The 23203-nt window shown below is 33.7% G+C and overlaps 1 protein-coding gene across 1 annotated transcript in view; it reads right to left on the reverse strand.

The window, feature by feature from the left end:
- Positions 1 to 3468: 3468 nt before the first annotated feature.
- The window catches only part of LOC114340296 (G-protein coupled receptor 143), a 30414-nt gene continuing 10679 nt past the window's right edge, over positions 3469 to 23203 (reverse strand). The window contains exons 3-6 of the mRNA XM_028291031.2: positions 10473 to 10567; positions 10150 to 10328; positions 6249 to 6576; positions 3469 to 3728 (exon numbers count right to left, since the gene is read on the reverse strand). Coding sequence (XP_028146832.1) covers positions 3507 to 3728; positions 6249 to 6576; positions 10150 to 10328; positions 10473 to 10567 — 824 coding nt within the window. The 3' untranslated portion in view covers positions 3469 to 3506. The remainder of the gene's footprint in view (positions 3729 to 6248; positions 6577 to 10149; positions 10329 to 10472; positions 10568 to 23203) is intronic.

Raw genomic sequence — 23203 nt, forward strand, 5'->3', positions numbered from 1 at the left:
AGTCACCATTGGCGTGCATACAGGATGTATCTAAAATGTTTATACCCGTATGCACACCAATGGTGTGTATAAAATTCTTAGTTGTAAGTATGTCAAAAAATGCGCAACAATTACCTCTTAAAACCTACCAAATTTCATTTGCATATCTCAACCAGTTTTAGAGGAATAAATAAATCGTTAGTTTGTCAGAAAAGATTCAACATCCCGTATCTCGGAAACAAAGCATTTGCGGACATATGTTTATAAAGCAAACGGTGATTATTTTTCATGCAGAATTACCCCTTAAAGTTTGTCGGACTTATTTAGAAACACCCTGTACTGATGAATAACATTGCTAGTTGTTAAAGTACCTAACTTTTCTATTATCCAACGTAAGCGAATGAATGAAAAAGCAAAATGTTAAGAAATCCTAACGCTACAGTTAAGTTTTAATTTCAATATTTTATACGCTAGAATATTCCACAGGGTGTTCCAAACTTTGAGGAAAAAACACACTATCATTGTTACACCCAGTATACAATAAAACTCACCTGTTTAGCAATAATATTATTACATCGATATTCTTGAAGAATAAAGCTATAATATACTAAAAAAATCACTCAAATCGGACAAAAAATTTAGGAAATACGAGACATCAAAAATGTCCCATTTTAAAGTTGGTGCGTTAATTTTGATGCTTAGTGTATAATAATATAGAAGAACTACATGCCTAGCAAGTCCATGGCTTGATGTACTATTCTCTTCCATTCTCGCCTATCGTTAGCTTTCCTTTTCCAGTTGTTTATGTTAGGCTTTCTCATGTTTTCTTTGACCTCATTGCTCCATCCTGACTTCGGTCTTCCCGTTCTGCTTTTGTTTTGTTTTGCTTGTCTTTCTGCCAACGCACTAGATATCATCACTTTGGATCTCTCCCTGAACTCATTCACTGGCAGTGCCGCACCAGCACGTGGTAGCGCTTGTGCAAAACATTTAATGGCGCCCAAAATGAACAATTATTTACTAAAAGGGAAGTTCCCTAGGTTGGCTGTATACCATATAGTTAAAAAACTCTAACAAGAAGTAAAACCACTTCTATGTAAATTGGTATATTTATTAAAACTTAAAAAATCCCAATGGATTGAATAAAATATGTCCAATTCAGAACGTTTTCAGACCTATCGGTCCATCATCAGTGAATGTGCATACTTGCTAAATAGCCCCAGAACCAAACAATGGTTGAATTTAAAATTCAATTTACATTATTTAAAAATAATATGAAACAGGCTAAACGCCGATGTTAAAGGATATCGCCTATGGGAACATGGTGAAACCCTACCAAAACCTCAATCAACCATCTTAGGCCAACTTTGACTATAAAGTCTATGAACAATTATTTATTGCAACCAAAAAAAAATAGCTAAAAATTCTTACACATGCAACAGGAAAATAAAGTAAGTTAAAATAATTAAGTAAAAATATATCTTTGGCGTAACAGCATAAAAAAACTAAAGATATAGGTAGGTAGGAAACATGAAATACTTAGCTATTTTATAAAAAATTAACTTTTCGCGTTTTCAGTTTGAAAAATCTGTTTATAATATGGTGAATATCAAGTTGACGACTCTATAAAGATGGAAGATAAATTTATCAGCCGCCCTTGACTGATGATCGATCTCAAATATTTTTTAAGTTTCAGTTTCAGTTTATAAAATGATCACTCAGCAGTGGCATCAGATATGGGCAGAGTGAACTGAATGCGAAGAGCTATTGCTAAATTTGTGTAAACTGCAGTAAATTCGTTTAAAAATATATTTTAAAATTTTACAAACATTATTTAATTCTTTTAATAAAGACTGAAGCTGTATAATTTCTTCAATTAAATCGTCTCCCCTATTATCTTATTTTTTTACAAATTTATACACAAAAATTTTAATTTTGAGTTTTCTGTACTGTCGTTTAAACTATATAAAAATTTGAAAGAATTAACACGATTTTCCAATATGGAAAATCTATCTTTCATTGACTGAAATTAATGATTGGTTGAGAACACAATAAAAAAAATAAACTTTGTATGACATTTTAGGATACAAAATCGGTTCGTCTTTGTGTTTATAATCGAACTGTTTGCTTTTTTTCCGACGCCGAACTGTGTGTCTGGTTGAGAACTGGACTCCACATCTAGTTTCTCTGCAGGTTCATTTGCTGTAGTAATAACATCATTAAATTTGCTATCTATCCCACATTGGCGCTAAATTTTGAGCCTACGTCCTTAACTCTTGTAAAGCATTTAAGGTAGGCTGCATATTCATTGTTTTTTATTGTAAAACTTTGCTAACGAAGTTAACTTTCATCAGAACTTCACACCATACCTACATGTGGACTAAGCTTATGAATGTAAATGTTGATATTTTATCTCCTATCCTAAATATCTAGGTTGATATTTTAAATTAAGATCAAATTTATCCGGATGTGTTATATCACATAAAGCATCTTACATTTCTATCAAATTTTTGTGCAATGGCTTTAAAGCATAAATGCTGCTGGACCGGATTTTCCTTGTTTATGCAGATTGTATAAATCAATACGTAATATACCTGCCTTTGAAGTTGAGATATGCAAGGTCGTTAAATGTGTAAGTGTTGTTTTGACCTGCGTAAAATTTTTGTAACAACTCTAGTGACGCTCCTTAATTGCTGGCGCCTGTGTGCGCCGCACACATTGCACACGTGGACGGCGCGGTCCTGTTCACTGGAAGTTACCCAGTCCTCTAATTCTTTGAGCTCTTGTTACTGCTAGTATATTAGGTTCTTGATAAAGCGCTGATTGCTCCTTCTTTGTTCTTCACATCCATTGTCCATTTACGTTCTTCCCCCCAAACTAATAGCATTTCTTGCTGTTTTTTTTTATGTGATCTCTGTCTCAGATGCATGTTACGATTGACCTTATTACGGTTTTGTAGGTTCTTAATTTTGCTCCTCGGGATATATTTTTGCTTCTCAACAGCCTGTTAAGAGCATATACGGCACGGTTACCTGAAATAATTCTACTACATATTTCTTCTTGGATATTAGAGTCACTTATGTGAAAATACTTGCAAGTATTCAAACCTTTCCACTTCTTCGGATTTGTATTGGATTTCTTTTGTTGTTTTCATCGTTATGTATTGACCCTGAGTAAATTGTTTGTTTGAGCATTCCATATATTTAGTTTTTTCTTCGTTGATATGTAATCGTTTGGTAACCATTTTCTCCTAGAGCCCCTTGGCTGTTTCAATCAGTTCCGCTTTGCATCTAGCCAATATTAACAGGTTGTCGGCAAATGCTAAGCACTGGTGCTTCTTATGATATATAAGACCTGTCCTATTAATATTTGCTTCAGAGATCAATATAACAACGTTATAAGTAAGGAAGTCGCAGATGACTCTCCCTAGAAACCTTGCACTTTAAGAAGAATAAGTATCTATGAATAATTAAAAAAAAATCACACAACTATAAAACAAAAACTAACTTTAATAAATAAAAAACATTTTAAGATATACTTTTGTACAAATTAACACTATTTGTAGGAGTATTTTTTAACAGCGGGTAAATCTCCTCCTTATCTTCAGATGATTTTGAGCTACTGCTATTTTTGACATCTTCCTCTTCTTCTTCGATCTGGCGCCAGGGCAAGATTACCCGCTCAGTACCACTACTCCATCTCCTATAGACGATACAGTTGAACAAGGCTTGTAGGGGGTTCACCAATGCCTAAAACAAGATTTATATAATATAGAGATAAAAATGACTTTAGTCAAGTATTAAGTAGATGTCTATACACTGGAAGCGCCAATCTCGGGTCAAAGGTCTTTGTGAATAGCATTATCGCTTATCTCTTATCCATTAAAATTCTTGGTGTATATGTAGAAACGATAATGGCATAATAGTTCTTTATTGAATCCGTAACGTTCATAACCTTAGAGAAAGTTGGAAGACTGTATACAGGTAGTTAGAAAATTCACATTTAGCTATTATTATTCTTCTTGTTAATTACAGGGATTGGACATTTTTTGTATTTTCCCGCATTAATTTAAGGTCTAAAATCAGTGCCGGATTTACCACTAGGCCGACTAGGCCGCGGCCTAGGGCCGCAAGCAAAAGGGGGCCGCAGCGTGTTGTAAAAAAACTTTTGGTAAAAAATTGAATTTTTGTTTTCCAAAATTAATTAATAATTACCGCTACTGTAAATCGACTACCTAAATTACTTTTGTATATAAACAATACAATCTAATTAATATAACCAACGTTCATATCAAAAATAAATAATAATTCTTGCCAGGGTATAGAAGGCTACAGATTGCAGGTGGATTGTGGAAAGTTCTAGGAATGTATCTGAAAATCATTCGTGAAAAACAATTAACAACAATATTTCCGAATATGGACACGGCTTTACGCGTTCTACTATGCATGATGACATCTAATGCATCTGGAGAAAGATCATTCAGCATGTTGAAAAGAATCAAAAACTACTTGAGGAATTCGACCTCTGACGAAGATTTTAGATTGTCTATTTTGGCTAGTTTTGTTTCAAATGCTGTTTTTTCAAGCCTTAGACTTTAACAGTTTGATTAAAGATTTTACACCCAAAAAAGCTATAAAAGTGAGTGTTTAGAGTTTAGTTATGAGATTTATTATGAGTATAGAGTTGAGTGAGTGTCAACGCTAATCACTATGGCGCTACAGCCCAAGTTGGGCTGTAGCGCCAATTTTATTATATTTAATTTTAAGTTTGAATCAAGTTTTAATTATTTATTAAAAAATTTACAAAAAAGATAAGCAAAAGCCGTGTTCGAACTAGGGAACTCTCGATCTGCAGTCTAATGCCACTGACCCACCATAAATTTGTAGATATCGATTTATTAACGTACTTTAAACTATCATTGCATTAGTCACATTTTTAAAATAAGTAGTTTGAAATAAAAAAAATCGATTTATCCATACGGGGTGATTGATTAGTGGGGTAAAGCGCCGTCGATCCGTTATAGTACTAGATAGCAATAAAAGTTAATAACAAAAATTGTAGACAACTTTGATTAGAGATTGATAATCAGTAATCGTAAATTGTCAGTTTTAGACAATTCAGTCATGGCTTGCCTAAAATTTGGATATATTTAGACCCGTAATTAATAATTTGCTCTGAAAAATGAAAATATCTCGAAAACTAATAAATTTAGACATAGGGAATGTTATATAAAAATGTAAATGTACGGTAATGGTACTTTTCGATAGTAATATAAAATACAGGGTCTTTCATTTAAAATTACTGAGAAAATAATGTACTTGCGTTTTGACTCACCCTGTATTCAATATAAAGAAAATCGATCATTTATGAAAATTTTGACAATAAATAAAAAAATATGGCATCAATAAACCATTCCCGTTGTGCTTATTATTATTTATAAAGGGAGCTAACTCGTTACGATTTTCATATAAAATTGGTTATAACTTTGTAAATACCCTGAATAACATACTAAACCTTTATATTTTTCTAATGGAGAAGTTAAGAAGATTTCGAATATAAAATAAAATACAAGGTGTTCCATTTAAAAAAACATAACTTTGATCTGTCACTATGTTATCGAACACCCTGTAACATTCTAACTAATTTTGTAATATGAAGTTCAAAGTTGGGTACAATTTTTGTTATTAACTTTTATCGCTATCCATTACTATAACGGATCTACGGAGCTTTACCCCACTAATCAATCACCCTGTATAATAGCAGTTCTTTATTGCATTGTTAACTAGTTCTAAGCTATTCTGAAAATTTCAGGTACCTGGGTAGCCTACAACTATTTTTAAAATGGATTACAAAATTTGCGGAGACCGTGACAACAACCAAGCCAAGTAAATAAAAACGTTTTAAAAAGATTGGAAATATATAACCAACGCTGCAGAGACATATAGAGATCTATAAGAAATAAACCAAACAGGAATAATCCACTTGGAAAAAAGGATACTTCACTTGGAACAAGGATAGGGTGATTTATCCTACGATAGGGCGTAAGACAAGGCTGTCTTACGCGGCACGTTGAAGAATCATTTGGTGTGAAAAGTATTGGTTAGTTTATGGTATAACGGAAAGGTACGATAACGGGGGAGTGCACCGTCTATGTCACGTCGTAAGATAAATCAGCTTATATGCCCCGACAGTGCCCTAATCCACTAGGATTGATCGGATGTGATAATGATGGTGATGTATAACCAGCGATTATTATTAAATATACTAACCATTATGTACCATATTGATATAACAATTCTAATAGGCAAATGAAACCATAACGCCCATAGCAAAATACCATTCACCAAGTTAGGTAACCAACAAACATAGAATACAATATTTATCACAGAAAACTTTATTTTTATGGCTCTGATAATGTCTCTTTCTTTGGCTGTAAATTGACCGAAGGAGCTGGTGATTATCCTCTCCATGTCGTTCGTTGATGATTTATATAGACATGGATTTGCGATCATCACTGTTAGTATCGGGACGTAAGTCGCAATGTAGTTGGGAAGAATTCTCAGGATGGTTGTTCCCATAGTCGATGGCATATGACAGCTGAAAAAAAAGAGATAACCATATAATCACAAATAAGAAAGAGTTGTACGTATTCGTATAGCTTTAATAATTTCTATAATATAACGGGCATTTGCACTCTAAGAATTACCTTGGAACAATCTAACGAATGGCAACGAAATTTAAATATAATGTTTACTGACTTCAGCAAGGCATTCGATGGTATAAACAGAGAGCAAATATGGAAGATTCTGAAACTATGTGGACTAACGATGAAATAAATCAACCTGGTCAGATTAGTCTAGAAGGGATAAAGAAGCAGACTGGAACATGCAGGAGAAATGATATGTAGAAGATATGGCTATACAAAGCGGAGTTAAACAAGAATGAGTACTATCCCCGACATTATTCCTAGTCATAACGGATTGGATCATTGACAGCTAGTTCAAGCTCGCAGACGACATTTGACTTCTAAGCGAACACAGCAACTATATGCAAAAGAAGACCAACAAGCTTGCAAAATAATTCAATGTAATGAGCTTTAAAATAAATATAGAAAAAACGAAACTCTTGAAAAACAACAGCTAAGAAACTTAAATTAAAATAAATGAAAGACAAATAGAAGAAGTAGATTTACATTTCTTTACATACCTAAAAAGAGGCTGTGGTAGATCAGATATGAAGGCATAACACGCATATAACTCCTAAAGAAAATCTGGAACACACGTGATATAATATCAGAACTAACCAAAATCAAAACATTTAACAGTTGTATTAGGAGTGTAGTATTCTAGACGCAGAAGCTTAGAGACAAAGAAATAACCACCAAAAAAATACAAACATTTGTAAATAAATCGTTCAGAAAAATCTATACTGGCCCAATAAAAATATAAAAATTAAAGGCACCCGTGGGAGCGCCGACAGAAGTGAAAACTTCTTATAGTATATAAATTACGAGCTCAATGCTTTTACCCCATCCTAAAAGAAGTGCTATAGCTATATCATATACGATATACGCGATGCGTATGCCCTATGCTATTTATGTATACATACACATAATTTATATATGTACAAAATTTATTTCAGCGTAGTGATGACGGTCGCAAATTCAATACTTTTTCCCCATCCAAGAAGTGCACAACGTCCCTAAAGAAATTTTCAATTCAAAAATTTATTTCGTCGAAGCGATAACGGTCGCTAATTTACTCCTTTTCCCCATCCAAAAAGTGCACAACGTCCCTCAAACAGTTTTCACTTCAAATATTTATTTCGTCGAAGCGATGATGGTCGCTAATTTAATACTTTATTCGAATACATCTAGCTAATTACATCGAAAAAGTACACAACGTCCCTAAATAAGTTTCACTTCAAATATTTATTTCTTCGAAGCGATTACGGCCCCAATTCAATACTATTTCTCCATACAAAAAGTGCACAACGTCCCTATAAAAGTTTTCACTTAAAAAATTTATTTCGTCGAAGCGATGACGCTCGCTAATTTATTAATTTTTCCCCATCCAAAAAGTGCACAACGTCCCTCAAGAAGTTTCCACTTCAAAAATTGATTTCATCGAAGCGATGACGGTCGCTAATTTAATACTTTTTTACATCGAAAAAGTGCACAACGTCCATAAATAAGTTTCACTTCAAATATTTATTTCATCGAAGCGATGACGGTCCCTAATTCAATACTTTTCCCCATCCAAAAGTGCACAACGTTCCTAAAGAAGTTTTCACTTCAAAAATGTATTTCGTCGAAGCGATGACGGTCGCTAATTTAATAATTTTTCCCCATCCAAAAAGTGCACAACGTCCCTAAAGAAGTTTTCACTTCAAAAATTTATTTCGTCGAAGCGATAAAGGTCGCTAATTTATATTTTTCCCCATCCAAAAAGTACACAACGTCCTTCAAGAAGTTTCCACTTCAAAAATTGATTTCATCGAAGCGATGACGGTCGTTAATTTAATGTTTTTTTCCATCGAAAATGTGCACAACGTCCCTAAAGAAGTTTCACTTCAAATATTTATTTCGTCGAAGCGATGACGGTCCATAATTCAATACTTTTCCCCTATCCAAAAAGTGCACAACGTCCCTCAAGAAGTTTTCACTTCACGAATTTATTTCATCGAAGCGATGACGGTCGCGATGACGGTCGATAATTTAATACTTTTTTCCATCCAAAAAGAGCACAACGACCCAAGTTTTAACTTCAAATGTTTATTTCGTCGAAGCGATGACGGTCGCTTATTTATTACTTTCTCCCCATCCCAATTTAATAACTTTTCCCCATCCAAAATGTGCACAACGTCCCTAAAGAAGTTTTCACTTCAAAAATTTATTTCGCCGAAGCGATGACGGTCGCTAATTCAATACTTCTTCCCCATCTAAAAAGTGCACAACGTCCCCAAAAGCAGTTTTCACTTTAAAAATTTATTTTGCCAAACGGTGACCGTCGTGATGACGTTCGCTAATTCAATACTTTTCCCTATCTAAAAAGTGCACAACGTCCCTAAAGAAATTTTCGCTTCAAAAATTTATTTCGTCGAAACGATGACGGTCGCTAATTTAATACTTTTTCCCTATCCAAAAAGTGCACAACGACCCTCAAGAAGTTTTCACTTCAAAAATGTATTTCTTCAAAGCGATGACGGTCGCAATGACGGTTGCCAATTTAATACTTTTTCCCATCCAAAAAGTGCACAACGTCCCTAAAGAAGTTTTCACTTCAATACATACACGTACAAAATTTATTTCGCCGAAGAGATGACGGTCGCGAAATAAATCCTTTTTCCCTATCGAAAAATAGGTTTTACATTTATTTTAAATTTAAATACTTCTATACAATTTATGTATAGATACACATAATATAGATACATACATTTATTTTGTCGAAGAGATGACGGTCGCTATGACGGTTGCGAAATAAATATTTTTCCCCATCCTAAAATAGGTTTTACATTTATTTTAAATTTAAATACTTCTATACAATTTATATATACATACAAATAATATATAGCATAAGCGATGACGGTCGCGATGACGGTCGAAATGACGGTCGCGAATTCAATGCTTTTTCCCCTATCCAAAATCGCAAAACGTCCCTAAAGAAGTTTTCACTTCAAAAAATAAGAAACTTGAACTATGAAGAAGAACAAAACAAGAGAAAATAACAGTAACTATTAACAAAAGCAAATGCTTGAGACACACACTAAGGAAATACCAAAATAATATATCCAGACAGGCACTCGAATACCAAACAAACAGAACAAGAAGAGGAGGAAGACCGGATAATAATAAGTGGAAAAGAACTGCGTAACAGAAGATCATGAAGAAGGCCTGAGATGGAGAGAGGTAAAACAGAGAGCGAGAAATAGAGAGGAATGAAAACGACTTGTAGAGGAAGTTTCGAAGGAATAATATAGAAGAGGATATAGATGCACTGATTATTAGCTATATCATAAAAACTGTACAATCAGTAGTTTTTAAACAGAGTATAAACCGATTTCGTTGGTGACCAAATTTGAAAAAGAGGTAAAAAGCAATAGAAGATTGATCACAAATTATAAGAATGTCCGTTTTTTTGCCCTGAATGATATGATACAAAAATACATTACTTGGCATCTGGTGTGTACAGCAGGACCAATCCAACAATTGTAGTAAAGGCAGGAATTAGCCAAGCAGTCAGATGGTACAACTTCGTATGGCTATCTTTTTGTGTTAGGATCAACCGCATGTCTATGGCGTAGCATAATGTCCATACCCACGTTGCCGTATAGAAATACTGAGTGAGTGCCTAAAATAAGTAATATTTGTTCAAAATAAAAGTTACTTCTAGTTTAAATCTATTAGATGTAGTTCAATCTCTTTCACTGACATGAAATATGAAAAAAAGGCGAGAGTATGACAGATACGATATTGTAAGAAGAAGAATACTTACCGACGATACTGCGCAAAATACCACGCTGGAATCATCATGTGAAGAGGGCATAATATTTTTATAATTCAGCCATATCATAGATCGTGTAAAAACACCTGAAACAAGAGTCAATCCATGAAATAACATTAATTTGACATGTTAAAATTAATAAATTTGAAATTTAACATTGTTAAAGTTCTTTTAAGCCTCTTCCTCACTGGTAAATTTTTCGTGCGTATTGAACTATTGGTTCGTCGCAAATTTTTACCAGTGAGGACGCGGAGCTCGAACAGCGAAATTGTAAAACATACCGACGACCAATGGAGCATATTATGTGTGTTGTGTGCGTCGAAAATTTTTGAGTCCGATTTATGCAACGAACACGTCCATATTAGCACAATTTACCCCGAGCACGCAAATATTTGCGACGAACAGCTGGTTCGACGCAAATTTTTACCAGTGAGGACGCGACATTAATACCTTACAATGTAAATGTTGATATTTTAACTTCTATAATGACTTCATTTCTGCACTAAGGTTTTAGAATAGTCCTCTATAGATTTAAGTAAATATTATAGAGGGTAGTGCAATTAGAACGAAAATATGCATTGTTTCAGAAAAATTCAAACAAGCTTATATTTTTCTAAAACTTTTTTTGTTAGTTTATATACTTGTTAAAGTAAAAAGTTCTACTCGCAGATTTGGCCGCTAATTGTTTATTAATTGTTTAAACAATAACAATTGTTTTGTATAAATAATTTTAAAAATATCGTTAAATTCATCATTTTACTTTGATCAAATATGTATCTATTTTGTTTTTGATTATGCTGAATCCGAATATGGCATTGCAATTTGAAAATTCGTATACAGAAGCTCTTGTACAGTATGTCTGCGTAGCTAGGAACCACATGGAAAACTTTTTTATTATCAATTTTACGAAAAAAAGTTATTCTTCATAAAATGCTCTGGATAGTCAAAAATCTAAAACTCAACCATCAGATATCAAATTTTATCAATTTTATACGAGTTATGTCAAAAATATGAATTTCGTTAAAGAGTAAAGTACCTTTATATTCCAGAATATCAAAAAATGATTTTATGAAAAGTTGTTTGAAATTAAAAACTATGTTGAAATATACAATTACATCATTCTAATCGAAAAAAAATTTTAAATTTTTTCTGAAATTACAGATACTCTTCATCATTTTCTTACAATTATGATAACTATTTTATTATCACTTTAACGAAAAAAAGTTATTCTTCATAAAATGCTCTCCCTGGTCTAAAATCTAAGACAAAACCATCAGATATCAAACTTTTTTAATTTTATACGAGGTATGTAAAAAATATGAATTTTTCTTAAGAGTTAAGTGCCTTTATTATTTACAATATTTTAATTAGAATGATATAATTGAACATTAAATCAAATTTTTTAATTCCAAACAACTTGTCTTAATAACAATTTTCGATATTGTGAAATGTAAAGGTACTTTACTCTTTAGTGAAATTCAAATTTTTTGACATACCTCGTAAAAAATTATTTAATTTGATATTTGATGATTGCATCTTAGATTATATACGATGCAGAGTATTTTATAAAGAATAACTTTTTTTCGTAAAACTGATAATAAAAAAGTTATCAATAGGTTCCAAGTTACGCAGACATACTGTATAAGAATTAAAAAAAAAAAATTTTTGCTGCACGTTTATTATTGTTGAAACTTATTATTAAATGTATTTTAGGTAAGTTTTACAGAAAAAAGTTTTGATCACTTTGTATAAACATTTTTTTAGCTGGTAATTTTCGGTTTTTGTATTACATTTTTGTTATCTTTCTTAATTTTCTCAAAAAGAAATAGTTTATTTAATTTCTAAAGTAAAATAATTAAGTGCATTTTAAAGACTACATCCTAAACTTTAAAACGACGCTTATAAAACTGTAATAGATCTGTTCAAACTTGAGTAATACCGTCTTAAAGTGGTGGTAACTCTATAAAACTACGAAGATTTCAAAAATTACATTTTTTGAGACGTCGTATCATTTGAATTAAATTTTTGAGATTTTCTTTTAATGGAACATCATTTATCAAGATGCTTTAAAGGTAAGTTGTGCAAAATTGAGAGTTTTATAAGAAAAATTGTATTAGTTACACATTTTTAAATCATTTTTAAACAAAATTCATGTAAGGCTCAATTTCCGCCCACACCGTACTTATGCCCATACATTTTATTTCTTTCTATTATAACCATAAGATAGCTTAATTATTCTTCTTTTATGCTCAATTTATAAAATTTGATTTGATCCATTAGTTAAAGAATTACATTAAAATAAATCAACCGTGCATTTCGCCGTACGCTAGTTTACAGTGCGCCAATGTTTGTGAGAAGGGTGACTTTGGCGTTATAAATAAACAATTATAGAAGATACAGATTAAATTTTAGAAAATTCTTTATATAGGGTTTTTTTGTAAAATTTTCTGAATTTTTCAATGGTTAAGTCAGTTTTTTCTAAAATTTATATTTTCGGAGTTATTTAAAAAAAACATCTAATTTCGTAGTTCATTTGTTTAATAAAAAATGAAGCACCCACTTCTCGAGTAGAACTTTTTGATATGTTGTTTATTAAACATTTCTTAATGAAATTACCAAAAGTTCTATCTTGTTTGATTTTTTCCAAAGTGAAAATCTATATGCACTCCCCTAATATATTAATTAATTGCTTAAAAAAATATTATAAACAAAAACGCGTATGTCGGATTTAAGGTCGTCTTCCACGTTATCCAACCATCTCATTCTGGGCCTTCCTCTTTTGCGTCTTCGTATCGGCTTCCTGCTTCCATTGTAATATTTTCTTTGCTGTTTTTTATCTTCTTGTCTCTGGAGATGTCCCAGCCATGACAGTATCTAACTTTTCACAAATCTTACAATATCATACCCTTCATTCAATTTATTTACCTCGTCGTTTCTCATGATTCTTCATGTGTCGTCTTCCTCTTGCACTGGGCCATATACTTATTTCATTATCTTTCTCTCGAACCCTGAGTTGGGCTTCATCTTTTTTTGTCATTACCTGGTTTCACAACCATAGGTTACTACGGATCTAACCAATGTTCTGTAGCTAGTCATTTTGCTTCTTTGTCTAATAATTTCGATGTCATCAATCTTTTTTTAGAATTTCGCTACTTACAGAACTAATCCGATTGATTTCTATGCCCAGATATGTGAAGGCATCCACACGTTCAATAGTATATAGTTGTCTCTTACGATATTATTTTCCTTGTCAAGTGTTCTTTTGACAGTCACGTACTTCGTTTTTTTAGGGCGCACCTATCGGAATATTATGGTAGGGGAGCCCAAGCGGGAATAGTTGCAGTTACTCGAGAGCGTCAGAAAATCACATGGGGAGAAACCTTGTACCATGTTAATGTACTCCTACCATAATTGGCTCTTAATACAGAGGAGTTCGAAGGGACTCCGAAAAAAAGTCTATCCTTAGAAAAACTCGAAATCGTCAGATTAAGATAAGGTATGTTAAGGACATACAGAACAGTGTATATTCTAAAATTCTGACGATTTGAGCGAAGAGTAAGGAAATGGGCGAGTCACAGTTTCACAAAAAAGTGAATATTTCTCGAAATGGACGTCAGATCGAAAAACTAAAAAATACGTGTTCAATATTTTTCAAAAATCTATCGCATGATACCAAACACGGTCGGGGTAAATTTAAAATGTTATATAGACAAACCCGCGATATTTCGCGGAAATAAACATTAGATCGAAAAACTGAAAAATACACGTATTCAATATTTTTGATCTATCGAATGACACCAAACACTACCCCCACGGGGTTGGGGTGGGTGTTACCTCAAAATCTTAAAGAGCAGCCCCATTTTTTATTGAAGATTTGGATTCCTTACGTAAAGATAACTAACTGTTATTGGAGACATTTTTTCGAATTACGGATAGATGACGCTAAAATCGAAAAAAAAACGATTGTTGGAAATGGAAAAATTAAATTGAAAAATGGAAAGTTCCCACTAAAATGGAAATCTTTTTTTTTGGTTTTAGGACCTAATCTTCACAACCCAATAGGTCCTTATAACTCTAGAGTAACTGCAAATTTAGCATACTTGCCTCCTCTACTATAACTTAAAAATGACTCTTTGTTCGATGGCCTATAAGAAATCTAACCCATTCTCGTGATTTGTGAAAGTTTATCTTTTTTCTAATTTTAGGTAGCAAATATGCGCTCTTTTCTGATTCCAACAGAGAATAGACCTATTTCGAGGATTTATTTCCCCTCTTTACGCGAGCTCCTAGTTTTTTTCACTCCCTATTTGAAAAAAGTCAGGCTTTAATACTAATATTATTCTGTCCTCAAAGCCTTTCAACTTCTCTTCAACTCTAGCATTCGCCAACTTCCTTAACAAACGTGGCGTTATGAAAAAAAAAGAAGAAGGATAAAAGAAGGCTGTGAGTGTACGGTGATGTGTCAATCCCCAAATAACGATAGAAGCGCTACAATAAAAAATGAACGGATGATTATACAGATTTTCATGAAAAAAAAATTGAAGGTACTCGTGGGAGTGCCGACAGAAGTGAAAAGTTCTTAGTATATAAATTACGAGGTGAATGCTTTTTCCCCATCCAAAAAGAAGTGCTATACCTATCATCATATACGCGATGCGTATGCTCTATGCTATTTATGTATACATACACATAATTTATATACGTACAAAATTTATTTCAGCGAAGTGATGACGGTCGCAAATTCAATACTTTTTCCCCATCCAAGAATTGCACAACGTCCCTAAAGAAGTTTTCAATTCAAAAATTTATTTCGTCGAAGCGATGACGGTCGCTAATTTAATACTTTTTTTCTATCCAAAAAGTGTACAACATCCCTCAAGAAGTTTTCACTTCAAATATTTATTTCGTCGAAGCGATGATGGTCGCGATCACGGTTGCTAATTTAATAATTTCTCCCATTCAAAAAGTGCACAACGTTCCTAAAGAAGTTTTCACTTCAAAAGCTTATTTCTTCGAAGCGATGACGGTCCCTAATTCAATACTTTTTCCCAATCTAAGAAGAGCCCAACGTCCCTAAAGAAATTTTCACTTTAAAAATTTATTTCGTCGAAGTTATGACAGTCGCTAATTTAATATTTTTCCCCATCCAAAAAGTGCACAACATCCCTCAAGAAGTTTTCATTTCAAATATTTATTTCGTCGAAGCGATGACGGTCGCTAATTTAATACTTTTTGCCATCCAAAAAGTGTACAACGTCTCTAAAGAAGTTTTCAATCCAAATATTTATTTCGTCGAAGCGATGACGGTCGCTTATTCAATACTTTTCACCCATCCAAAAAGTGCGCAACGTCCCTAAAGAAATTTTTACTTCAAAAGTTTATTTCATCGAAGCGATGACGGTCGCTAATTTAATACTTTTTACCATCGATAAAGTGCACAACGTCCCTAAAGAAGTTTCACTTCAAATATTTATTTCGTCGAAGAGATGACAGTCGCTAATTTATTACTTTTTCTCAGCCAAAATGCACAACGTCCCTAAAAAAGTTTTCACCTCAAAAATTGATTTGGTCGAAGCGATGACGGTCGCTAATTTAATAATTTTTCCCCATCCAAAAAGTGCACAAGGTCACTCAAGAAGTTTTCACTTCCAAAATTTATTTCATCGAGACGATGACGGTCGCGAAGACGGTCGCTAATTTAATACTTTTTTCCGTCCAAAAAGAGCACAACGTCCCTAAAGAAGTTTTCACTTCAAATATTTATTTCGTCGAAGCGATGACGGTCGCCAATTTATTACTTTTTCCCATCCAAAAAGTGCACAACGTCCCTAAAGAAGTTTTCACCTCAAAAATTTATTTCGCCGAAGCGATGACGGTCGCTAATTCAATACTTTTCCCCATCTAAAAAGTGCACAACGTCCCCAAAAGAAGTTTTCACTTTAAAAATTTATTTTGCCGAAGCGATGACGGTCGCTAATTCAATACTTTTTCCCCATCTAAAAAGTGCACAACGACCCTCAAGAAGTTTTCACTTCAAAAATTTATTTCCTCGAAGCGATAGCGGTCGCGATGACGGTCGCCAATTTAATACTTTTTTCCATCCAAGAAGTACACAACGTCCCTAAAGAAGTTTTCACTACAATACTTACACGTACAAAATTTATTTCGCCGAAGAGATGACGGTCGCGATGATGGTCGCGAAATAAATCCTTTTTACCCATCCAAAAATAGGTTTTACATTTATTTTAAATTTAAATACAGTACAACCTGCCATCTCCGGACCTGTCATATCCGGACCTCCCCATATCCGGACGGTTCTGCGCCGTCCGGATCTACCGAAATCTACTGAGAAAGGCAGTCCTACTGTTGGACAACGCACTAAAAGACTAACTAAAAGATGGCGAAATAGTGTATTATAGAATCTATAAAACGTGTCTATCGATGAAAGTTATTGACGGCGTTGATTACTGGAATGTATGAAGGAGAAAACGTTTCAGAGACTGCAAAAGAAGTAGTGGTCTTGATATCCGGATTTTTTCATATCCGGATCGGTCTGTCGCCACATTGATCCGGATATGGCAGGTTTGACTGTACTTCTATACAATTTATGTACAGATACACATAATATAGATACGTACAAAATTTATTTTGCCGAAGAGATGACGGTCGCGATGACGGTCGCGAAATAAATCCTTTTTCCCCATCCTAAAATAGGTTTTACATTTGTTTTAAATTTAAATACTTCTATACAATTTATATATACATACAACTAATATATAGCATAAGCGATGACGGTCGCAATGACGGTCGCGAATTCAATGCTTTTTCCCCTATCCAAAAATCTCACAACGTCCCTAAAGAAGTTTTCACTTCAAAAACAACTATTTTCTTAAACAATATCACGCCAATGGTTCATGTTACTCATTGCTTAAATATCCAGACCAAATTCTTCCAGCGCAAATACATCTTTCAGCCATGGTATTCATAAACTAAGGTATATAAATACCCACATCTCCAAAGTATAATAATGGCAATCTTGCATATTTAACATATCTTCCAAATTTCATATAATTAACAATTGCTGTTTATCAATCCTCCAACTTTTTAACAAATCATCTAAACATTCACTAATTAGATAACAGATATGAAAATAAACAATTTTGTGTTCAAAATTAAAAATTGCTAATAAGTGCAGAGTAAAAATAAATTTATATAACTGAACCTATATTTATTCTAGATCGAATAAACTAAAGATCAGGCTGAAAAGAAGTAGCAATACCATGGTAGGCTAGTTTTTTTAAGGTTTCTTTGAGTGATGCCATCTAATTGGGATAAGTAAAAATTTTGTTTGTTTGCAATTTCATATAAACTTCCTAGGTGCAAACTGTTAAGTTGGTAGATTGCCATGATAGGTTGCAGGGTTGGTATGTCGAGTTGAAACCTTGACTCTAACTTATAACTTTATTTATGATTCACAACATCCATCAACATAAGGTTACTAAGATGTTGTTTCGCGGGGTAGTCCTTCAGGACACCCTTCTCGCATGACTGCTAACTAGCATAGTAACGATCTTAATCTTAATATGAATAATAACAATACTATAATGCTAATATTAATCCCTCTGTGGGCTATTTATATCTTCTTACAATTCAAACTTTGAAAAGTAAACGATACGTGAGTCTCTGCGAGGTTACACAAAGCAAACTCCGTCAATCAACCTTCGTTTTGTTTGCGTATGTAGAAACAACATTTTTGTAACAACCTTATTACTTAAATTATATACATTTTTTAGATACATATTATATTATACAGTAAGGGTTTTTCCCTTACTGTACAAAACTAACTAAACATAGCAGAATAACGATTTATTATCTAGGTACATTGAAACCATTTAAGTTCAATTATTCTGCAACAAATCCTCAAATTGGTTTCCCTTTGATATTGATTGTGGATAATCCTACCCCTAATTATCCACAGGGGTAGGATTTCAAAATCTAACTGAATAACTTGTGTGACGTTGGAAGCTAGTATGGAGATACTAGATGCAGGAATGCTGATGATTCTTCGATTACTTCTAAATATTGGAGTAAATTTAACATATTTAAAAGAATAAAAAGGCAAAGCTGTTATTGAACATTTGATGATTATTGAACACTTTGTGGGTTTTAGTAACCTACATATATTTGGTCTTTTCTTTGTTTACAAAAAGTCTTAGCTCATTTGCCGCATTCGTAAATTTTGTGAAACATCTGCTGGAACGAAATTATGTCTGTTTTGGCTTTATGTATTTCTTGTATGAGCAGAACTATAACTTCATATTGTTAAAGGTTTCTTACCTTCCACGTCCAAATTTTCATATCATTGTCCTTATTTCATTTGTGAGTTCGTTGTAGGTTTTACAACAGTTCGGGTTCTCTCTTTCTACGTCTCTTAACATGACATTTTTAAGGAGTTGGATAGTTAGCCCAACTCCAACCTCCCTTTTCGGGGAACCATTTCCTCCGTTCTCGTCAGTTTCGACCCAGATTTCAACGCGGATTTTCAGTTTTGTTGCTTGGTTTCACAGGGGGCATCAGCTTGAAGGTGAGAATCGGATTTGAGTAGAAAAGGCTAAGTGGGATAAAGTGGAACGAACTTCATGTTTTCGCATTCTATTCCTTTATCTCCCTCTTGAATTATAAACCTGTTTATAAATACACATTTTCTATAAGTTATACCTATAAAAAATATCAAAGCGAAATGCTACAGATATCACGATTTGGAAAATGTTTTAGACATATTATGTACACATTTTAATGTCAAAATAATGTTATACGAAAAACAGAAATATTGCACCCATGTACTCCAATTTGTAGGGAATTTTGATAGTTGTATCCTAAGGTACGCATTTAAATGTTTGTGAGTATTTTCTAAAGCTCCTATTGTTTCGTGGTGATATGCTGTTGAGTTTAGTTTCTCTATTTGCAATAATGAGCATGTTTCCTTAAATGTTCTTGCCATAAACTCTGAGCCTTGGTCTGTGACTATTTTTCTGGGTACTCCATACCTCAGAATAAAATTTTCTACCAATGCCTTGGCTACTGTTTCGGCTTCTTTGTTCTTTATTACATATCCTTCTATGTATTTACTTAGCTCACATTGCAGTGTCAATATATATCTATTCCCACTGTCATCCATCTCAAATGGTCCTACTAGATCTATAAATATTGTGTCGAATGCGCAGGTGGCAGACGATGTGATAGTTAGAGGTTGTTTGGTTATGATAGAATGCTTATGTCTTTGACAATCGTCGCATCTCTTCACAAATTCCTCGATATCTTTTCGTAAACTATTCCAAAAATAATATTTCCTTATATTTTTGTACATTCTATTTATTCCGGCATGCCCTCCTGTTGGTAACATGTGAAAATCATTAATTATAATTCTTCTTAATTTTTCATCTGCTATATTCTGTTTGTCTTGTACTATACATATTTTGATATCTCTTTCTTTAAATATTTTAGGATCCTTTCTTATCTCTTCAATAATTGGCTGATTCTTATTATTCTTTACTAGTACTAGTTCCTTTATATTCTTTTGTGCGCACATTTGAATCAAGGCTCTCAACGATGCTCGTAGCGCAGACGTTGATCGAGGTTCTTGATATGTTGAGTTTCTCAACGACGCTCGTAGTGCAGACGTTGATCGAAAATCTCGAATCAGATAAATAATATCGTCTTCTTCATTGTACAATATACTACTATTTGTATTTTCTTCAGCCGAATCTAGCTTCATTGTTTTGCAATCGTCCTTGTCTATCAGTTTTACCTCTACCGCACTTTTCGGGAATTTCAACAATTCGACTACGTCTGGTTGATCAGTCCATTCGTTCTTCGAATCGGTGATTTCCTCCTGCTTTTTCGTTTGTGCTCTCGTCATCACTAATATACTTTTCTCTGAGTCCTTATTTAGTTGCTTTAGTTCTTCTGATGTAACTTCTATTCGTGATAAGGCGTCAGCTGTTACATTTTCAGCTCCTTTCACGTATTTAATTGTAAAGTCGTATTCTTCTAACTTCAATCTAAATTTGGTTAATCTGCTGGAAGGGTTTGTCATACCAAATAGGTACACCAATGGTCGGTGGTCTGTCAAAATAATAAATTCTTTCTGTAGAAGGTAATGTCTCCATTTAGCAATGCTCCATACTATTGCCAGTAATTCTTTTTCTATCGTAGGATAATTCATTTCCGCTTTATTAAGTGTTCTACTGGCATATGCTACCGGTTTGTCATTCCCGTTTGACAAAGTTGCTCCTAGTGCGATGCCAGATGCATCTGTCCGTAGAATAAACGTGTTCTCCTCCGATAAATCTGGGAATTCCATTACGGGGGGGTTTGATAATGACGTCTTGAGGCTTTCAAAAGCTTTTTGTCATTCTGTTGTCCACTCAAATTTTACATTTTTCCTTGATAGTCTATTTAGAGGTGCGGCTATTTCTGCAAAATGATTGATATGTTTTCTGTAATAATTTGCAAAGGCTACGAATCTTTTTGCTTCTTTTGCATTTTGTGGTATTGGATATTGTTCCAATGCGGTGATCTTTTCCGGATCTGGTGCTACACCTTTATTCGAAATCTTGTGTCCTAAATATAATAGTTCTTTTTTCATAAACTCGCATTTAATTGGATTTAATTTCAGATTTACTTTCCTTAGTCTCTCTAATACCTTCACTAAATTCTGATTATGCTGTTGTAGACTGTTGCCAAAGACTATCAAATCATCAAGATATATAAACATGTTTTCATAATTTAAACCTGACATTGCCATAGTCATGGCTCGTGAGAAACATCCTGGGCTTGTCTTTAACCCCATCGGAAGTCGTGTCATTTGATATTGACCTCTATCGGTTGCGAATGCTGTGTACGGTCTGGACTTAGAATCGAGTTCTATTTGGTAATATCCTTGGTATAAATCTAAATGTGAAAAATATGTTGCTCCTGATAAAGCGTCTAGGATTTCTTCTATGCATGGTAATGGAAATCTGTCATTCTCAATTTTGTTGTTTAGTTGTCTGTAATCTATCACAACTCTCCATTTCTTGTTTCCATTTTCATCGTTTTTCTTTGGCACTATAAGTAGTGGAGATGAGAATTCTGATATTGCATTTTCAATAATCCCGTCTTTTAACATTTTGTCTACTTGTCTATTTATTTCCGTTTTTTGTCCGTGTGGTAATCTATACGGTTTTGTATAAGCAGGTGATACTCCTTTTTGCAATTTTATTTTTGCTTTGTATACGTCCGTCGTTGTGCATGGATCGTTTTCTAAGAAAAACACATCGGAATATTTTACACATATTTTTTCTATTGCTCTTTTTTCCTCTAGCGATAAATTTTTTGTGTTTATTATATTCAAAAGTCTTTCGGCACGACTCACCGATTGTTTTGATTCTCCCATGTGGAAAACGTCGAACTTGTCTAATCTTTCGACCTTCGGTCTAAAATTCTTAACAATTATTTCTCTATCATTGATATTTAATATCCTTATTGGTATTTTTCCGTCGACTGGTTTTGAGACTGTTCCTGCCGAGAAAATTCCTTCCGCTATCTCCTGTGGTATAGTTACAAAATCTCCGTAGTGTGTCCCGATCTCGAAAAAAAATAATTTTTCACATCTCCTAGGTATTATTATCGTATAAATTTCTCCCATAGATAGCATTTTAAAATCTCTTCTCATTCCTTCTACATGTAACGATAATTTTAAGGATTCGTAATCTATTGTAGCAAAATATTGGTATAAAAAATCGCTACCAATAACCCCATCGACTTTATTTGTGAAACTCTTCATAACTGCAAATTCCTGTGTCAACGTTATCTTCTCTGAGTTATCTAATATTTCAAGGTCACACAATAAGGTTCCCCTTGTATATATAGTTTTTCCGGTAACACCTCGCAAGCTAATACGTCGGGTTTTGTTTATGTCGGTGTAGTTTTTATCTAAACATTCTTCAAATAAAACGCTGACTGTTGCGCCAGTGTCAATTAATAGTTTTTTGCGTTTTCCTCTGTAATAAACATTAATATAATTTAATCCACTTGCTGTGGAATTATCTGCCTCCATTTGATGGGCCACGAAAAAAATCTACTTCTTGTATTGTGCTTGTGTGTGGTTGCTCTTGGCGGGGCTGCTCCTCTGTTGCGAAATATGCTCCTGGTGAATTTCTGTTGCTGGGGTTTCTACCTTGCGACCAATTATTATTTCTCCCTCGATGACCATGTCCTGCTCCTCTGTTTCTTTGAGACCTACCTCTGTTATGATATTGTCTTACTTCGTTTCCATTTGTATTTCTATTATTATATGTCTTGTTACCTTCTTTTCTCCTGTCAAAACTATTTTTGTGTCCGTTTGTTGTATTTCTTCTTCCGCCTCTATATGTTTTATTCATGTGGTACATTCCTGCAGTTTCCGTTCGAGTTAGCGATTCTTCGTTCTTTGCGCTTGTTATCGCTTCCGCTAAAGTGCTAAAGTTCTTGGCTTTCAAAATTGTCTTTATCTTGTCATTTTTTAAACCGTTAGTAAACACGCTTATTGCAATTTTTTCGTTTACTTTGGCCAGCACTTCTTCTGCATCTCTGTTTCCCTCTGCTTGTGCTATTGTTAATTTAGCCATGAGCTCCTCTAAACTTCTTCCAAATTTTTCTATTGACCTATTCTCTTGTTTCGCTGAGTTGATCTCCGCTGA

This window comes from Diabrotica virgifera, chromosome 2 (genome assembly GCF_917563875.1).
Source record: "Diabrotica virgifera virgifera chromosome 2, PGI_DIABVI_V3a".
NCBI lineage: Eukaryota > Metazoa > Arthropoda > Insecta > Coleoptera > Chrysomelidae > Diabrotica > Diabrotica virgifera.